This window comes from Homarus americanus, unplaced genomic scaffold, assembly GCF_018991925.1.
Source record: "Homarus americanus isolate GMGI-L3 unplaced genomic scaffold, GMGI_Hamer_2.0 scaffold24694, whole genome shotgun sequence".
NCBI classification, from domain to species: Eukaryota; Metazoa; Arthropoda; class Malacostraca; order Decapoda; family Nephropidae; genus Homarus; species Homarus americanus.
The window spans coordinates 3134435-3140975 of record NW_024732780.1 but is presented as its reverse complement, the minus strand read 5'-3'; the positions used below and the strand labels follow the sequence as shown (position 1 = coordinate 3140975).

The window sequence follows — 6541 nt, the reverse complement described above, 5'->3', positions numbered from 1 at the left end:
AATTGTATTTTTTCTCTATTACTGAAGATGTTATATTTATCATGATGAACCACAAGAGGCCAATCATATGATATAATACTGAATCAATAAATAAATAAACCTGACGAATGCGGCAACACTTGATCAGCCTCAGCCTGCTTACATACTCAAGTGTCTTAATTTACAGTAGGCCTATAGCAAATCTGATTAGATCACAGAACAGTATTTAGTAAGTGTGGTTCTTGTCATTAGATCTTTCTTATTAATCTTCCCCAATCCTTAATTTGCATATTTTTTGTTTTTGTTTTTAGTATTTCTGGTGACCAGGGCATCTCAGAGTCTGAAAAAAACAAAATCTGATACTGTATATTGAAGTCTAATTTATTGAGGTCTTACTAGTGTTAGAATAGCTAAGTGAATTTAATAGGTGTTATGGGGAAAAAGAACACTATGATAAACCATTTGATGAAGGTACAGCATTAAGGAGACAGTTAGACTCAGTTATTCTTATGATGCTTTCTTGGTAAATTTTTTCCTTCTTTTTATTGTAACTGGTCACCAGGAATATGAATATATATATATATATGTTGCAGAATTGTTGCACATTTATCAAAGAAAGCAAAGGTAAACAATAGTTTTGTTAAAAATATACAAAATACAGGTTAATGGTAGCATGAAAAAAGGTTAAACAGTTGTTTGCAGCATACTAGCAGATGCACCCATGAGCACATCCTTTATTTTTCTCATTAAATAACACAGCAAGTTCATCAAAGCCTTATTTATGCATGGAAATATGATGCACACTAAATAAATTGAATTTAACACTCACCTGATGTGTTGGAAGAAATTGTTTAGAGACTGCTAATGATGGTGCACAAATTTTGAAATTTTCAAAATTATATTACACTACTGTAATTTGAAATGATACCGTTGAAAATACAAATTTTTGAAATGTATTACATAATAGTTTTTATAAAATGTAATTAGAGGAAATAATCAAGATAAGTTGAAGTTCTATATACAGTAGGGTAATGTGCAATATTTATTACCATACAAGATGTGAGTGTTGATGGGTAGGAATAGGGGGGAAAAGGAAACTCTCCTATTAACAGAATCCCCCCAATAACAGACAGGGGATGCATGAATTAGTCCATCATTAGGGTGGTTTACTGTATAGCTACTCCCCGACTTACAACCTACTCGACTTACGACCACCTGGGCATACGACCGCCCCAGTCGCACCAAAATTTTGTCAAATTACATATTTTCGAGTCCCAACGTCAGTGATTGCGCTGTGTACTGACAAAATTTTCGTTTGTAATTCACTTTAAAATGGCTGGCAAGCTCGAAAGTGAGAGTTTTGTGGTGCTGAGAAGAAAAAAAGAGACCCATTTTAGATTTTCTATGAATTATTTAAGCATTTTCAACTTACGACCTGGATTTGGGTCCCTAACCCCGTCGTAAGTCGGGGAGCAGCTGTACTTCTAAACCTTTACTACCTGGAATTATATAGCTCAGATATGTCATGCAGTATGCTAATTTCTCACATTTTTATGGATTTTTTTGGGGGCCAAGAGCAATTAGTAGTGACAGTATTCTTCTACATAACCAGAACATTTTAAATACATTTTCAAGCAATTTTAACTCAATTTGTTTACATTTTATCACTCCATTCTTGAAGTTACAAATGTCTTGGGTAAAACTTTCACTTACACGTATATGCCTAAATCCTGATAACTGTGTCCTTGGGTTAGCACAAAGTAACAAGGCATCAGTGTATTCTAACAATTATATACTACAAAATAAGAGCCACTGTTAGTTAAATTCATTAACATTAGTCACAAAATATTTACATCAAGGGTAAAAAATATCAAGCAATCAACAAAACACATAAAATGGAATCATTAGTTCCCTTTCTGATACTGGGAAGTTACAGAAACTTTTTGAATGATAACTTTAAGTATTATGCAGTGTATATACTAAAACAATAAACAAATACACAATCTTTGTGTCTTTTTTCTCTGATAATAAATTTTCTATGAAGTGAACAAACTCAAAATACAAATAATTACATCATGCATGTGCTGTATCGCCTTCTAATAGATTCTATCATACTTTGAACCCTTTGTGGCAGTAATTGCTTCTTCAAGGTTGTTGTCAAGCTTGTGATATCTGGCTCTATTTGATGGCCTGCGACTTCTGCCATTACTGGGTGCACGACCTTCTATAATCAAAGCAATGATCTGAAAAATATAAACGACTAAATCAAGTTTTGGAAGCACACCACAGGAAAATTAAAACCAGAGAGGATTAACCTCCATCAACATACCTGTACAGGAAGTCCTCGTATAATGTTGGCCCGCTTAACGTTGTTTCGGAACTACTTTGCTAATCTTTTGATACCAAAAATTAGTTTAACATCCTGGTGACTCAGTACAACGTCGTTTTGCCTTGTCAAGGACTACTTTTTACGGCGCATCACCCTCTCTCATCTGGCTGTGCTACGCCCTCTCGGGTTGGTGCAGAGTCTCAGTGACTCACCACCCTCCTCCACTCCCGCCATACTCCTCTCCTCCCTCCATCTGCCTCCTCCGCTTCACTACCCACCACACACTCCCTCTGCCCATCAGTGAGTACAAATATAAACTAAGTAGTTGTATATGTATGCACAATTTCTATAGAAATGGCAATGATTTCAGTATATGTAATGTATTTCGTGGGGCAAAGGGACGCTCAGGAACGTAATTCCAGTATTTTATCTATTTCTTATGGGGAAAATTTATCCATGTTTTTGTTTTGTTTTGCTTTTTTCAGGGATTAGCCCACCTGGGCACAGGTCACTGACCCACATCGGGGTCTGGGGGGCAAAAATGTAACAATAATCCTAATAATAATAATAATTCATAGTAAATAAAATTAATAATAAAAATACACAATTAAAAATAACACAATAAAATAATAATAACAACACTACAGGGGGTACTACAATAATAATAATAATAATAATAAAAATAAAAATATTAAAGAACCACAAAAAAAAATATCAAAAGAGAAACAATATGACTGTACATTACAGTATATACAGTGGTCCCTCGATTAACAAACACAATTGGTTCCACAGAGTCGTTTGTTCATTGAAAATTTCGTGAACTGAATCTATTATTTCAATGGGATACTGTACAGTATTGGGTAAATGGTTCCAACTTACTTTGAGGTGAGTATGTAGAATGTTGCTGGTTGATGATGATGATGGGAATTAGAAGTGGGGGGGGGTGGAGGAGAAGGGAGAAGAGAAGGAAGTGGGGGTGGAGGAGAAGGGAGAAGAGAAGCATTTTAATGCCTCTTGGAAGGCGAGTCACCTTCCAAAATAATGTCAGGAACCTTTGGTTTACCTCTCTCTCTCTCTCTCTCTCTACTATGATCATCCAGCTATGATACAATGATAGGAGTTATTAGGGATGTCACCTTCATTGGCGAGATTTGAGGTAACTAAAGAGGCCGATACGGGACCGGCAAAGTTGTTCACAGATGTTGCACATGTGGAGGTTTGAGGCACAGGTATCTGGTTCTGGGGCACTGGGAATGGCTTTAAAGGTTGTATAACCTCCTGTAGATGGCATTGGTTCTTGATGTTCCGTAGATTATAATTTCCCTTGCTCCTTGTGTCCCATCTCAACTCTCTTGAAAAACTTATCAAGAGATGTCTGCACAGTTAATCTCTTCTTTTCTTCATAAATTATCTTGAAGCAGGCAATAGCATCATGAACAGCTGCAGACACTTTTGCAAACCTTTCAATGTTTGGGTCCTGAGACTCAAAAGAAGCCTGTACCTTCTCAATCATGCTGAAATCTTCAGCCAACTGCTTAGAGTTGAACTTTTGGGGTTCCTCAGCCTCCTCTTCCTCCTCAGGGACCTTCTCCTCGACTCTATGTGACTCCAGCTCCATCAAATCTTCATTGGTCAGCTCCATTTCCAAATGCAGTTGCTTGCCCAGTTCCACTAGGTTGTTGGCCACTGAATCCACATTCTCTGCAAATCCCTTGAAGTCATTGGCAAATTGTGGGCAGAGCTTCTTCCAAACACCATTCATGTTGGAAGTCTTGACCTCACACCAGGAAGCATCAATGTTCTTAATGGCCTTGTAGATGTTGTAGTTCTTGCAGAACTCTCTCATTGTCACTCCACTCTCCCTTTCTGTCTCCTTCACAGCCTGTGTGAAAGTTCTCTGCAGGTAGTATGCTTTAAAACTTGCTATGACACCTTGGTCCATAGGCTGCAGAACAGAGGTGGTATTGGGAGGCAAGTACACCACTTTGATGTTGACGTGGAAATCGTCCAGGAATGATGGATGACCAGGGGCATTATCTAGCACAAGCAGGATCTTGAAGGGCAGGTTTTTGTTGTTACAGTAATTTTCCACATCAGGTAAAAAATTATGGAAAAACCAGTCTTTGAAGAGGACTTGAGTCATCCATGCCTTCCACACAACAGGAATTGAAGCTTTGATAACACCCTTGAGGGCTCTGGGGTTTTCGGAATGATACGCTAACAAAGGTTTTAGTTTGCAGTCACCAGCAGCATTTCCACCAAGCAGGAGTGTAATTCTATCCTTCAATGCCTTAAAACCAGGCATAGTCTTCTCTTCTTTGGCGATGTATGTACGATCAAGCATTTTCTTCCAGTATAAGCCGGTCTCATCCACATTAAACACCTGCTCTGGTATGTAAAGCACCTCATCAATAATTTTCAACAAAAGCTTAGGAAACTCCCTGACTGCTACCATATCAGCATTGGCAGCCTCACCACTCACTCTTATGTTGCGCAGGTTTGAACCAACCATGGCTAGCGGTAAATGTTTCTTCAGCAACACTCTCACTATGTTTAGCCTTTACATCTTCAAAAAGACTTATTGCCTTCCGCTGAATTAAGTTAAGGCTTATAAGCATGCGATGCTGATGCTGGTCTTCCAGCCACACACTCAAAAGGTTTTCCATCTCTGCGATCACTGAGCCTCTTTACTAACTAATGATTGTGGAATGCATTGGCACAGAACCTTTCACATGTTGCATAATGCACTCTTTGTTCTTCAAAATTGTCCCAACAGTCAAATGATTAATCCCAAGAGCATTTGCTATGCTTATCATTTTCTCATCTCTTTCACAACGCTTTATATTGTCCACCTCAGTTTTCAACGTAATAGTGCGACGCCTCTTACTACCACCATCACCACTGGCATCACTCTTACGCTTCTGAGACAGGTTGGGGTCAATAATATTAGTCAAAACCACAAATAACACCATGAGGCAGCAGAGGAACACAACAACAACAATGGTGCTTGGGATACAGGGTAACACCGAACAGCCAACACCATCTATCGTGCGGCGGTTAAGCTTACGACCCGGAGTAGTTTTCAAACAGGCAATTGGGTAATTGGACATGCGGACAGGTTTGTTCGTATCTCTGAAAGTTCGTTAATTGAATGTTTGTAAGTAGGGAAGCTCCTGTATACCATTTCAGTTGCCCGACGGCATTACATTTACTATTCGTTAGGTGACTGTGAAGTAGCTGCTTTTGCAGTCTACTGTTGTCCATGCGGATAACATGGCCAGTCCAATGTAGTTATTCATGGATAATGATAGCCTCCATGTTACGACATTTGGTGTCAGCGAGAATACTGGCATTTGTTCTCTTGTCTTCCCAGCGAACTCAGAGGATGGAACGTAGACTATATTAGTGAAAGTTTTCAAGTACCTTGAGGTGCCTCCTGTATGTATCCCATGTCTCACTGCCATAGTGCAGGGTGGGGAGGACCACTGCTCAATATACATGCAAATTTGTAGATAATTTCAGATCCCTATAGCTGAAGACATGGAAACAGAGTCTGCCAAAGGCTTGAGATGCACATCTGATCTGACATTGAATCTCTTTATCGATATCCATGGTGGTGGACAAGTGGGATCCGAGATACTTAAAGTGGGTAACACAAGAAAGGGTAGTACCATTAGGTTGGATGGATGGTGGAGGTGTTGCTGAACCAGGGGCAGGCTCAAAGAGAATCTTATGTACATTCACTTCAAGGCCAAAGTGTGCATATGCATCCGCATAGATGTTCAGGATTTCCTGTAGGTCGCATTCAGTGTGAGCGACAAGGATGAGGTCGTCTACATACTGAAGTTTAGTAATGGAAGCTGCAGACACCTCTGTTCCTGCCTGGAGTCCACTTAATTTGTAAAGATCCTTTATCGGGTACTCTATGTCCACCCCGCCGGCTAAATTGGCACTAGCACGAGTAAGGAAGGCAGCCAAGAAAATGGAAAAGAGAGTTGGCACCAGTACACATCCTTGTTTTAACCCCGTTTGGATGGGGAAGAACTCAGACTGGGTGCCATTGTGCAGGACACATCCGTTCATGCCGTCGAGGAGTTGCCTCACAATGGCGATGAATTTTGGTGGGCAGCCAAACCGGCTGAAGGCATTGGTTAGGTTGATGAAAGCCATGTAAAGGTCACGAAGCTGTTCTCTGCACTTTTCCTGTATCTGGTAGGCAGCAAAGATCATGTC

General features: G+C 39.6%; 1 protein-coding gene across 1 annotated transcript; it reads right to left on the bottom strand.

Annotated features, from left to right (window-relative positions):
• Nucleotides 1–3620: 3620 nt before the first annotated feature.
• On the bottom strand, nt 3621–4820 carry LOC121868952 (tigger transposable element-derived protein 1-like). Its single transcript, XM_042369984.1, has one exon. The coding sequence runs from the start codon at nt 4818–4820 to the stop codon at nt 3621–3623; it is 1200 nt and encodes a 399-aa protein (XP_042225918.1).
• Between the last annotated feature and the right edge of the window lie 1721 nt (nt 4821–6541).

Bases quoted from the DNA above. Each gene is read 5' to 3' on its own strand.
- LOC121868952 (XM_042369984.1), bottom strand. From the start codon at position 4,820: ATGGTTGGTTCAAACCTGCGCAACATAAGAGTGAGTGGTGAGGCTGCC.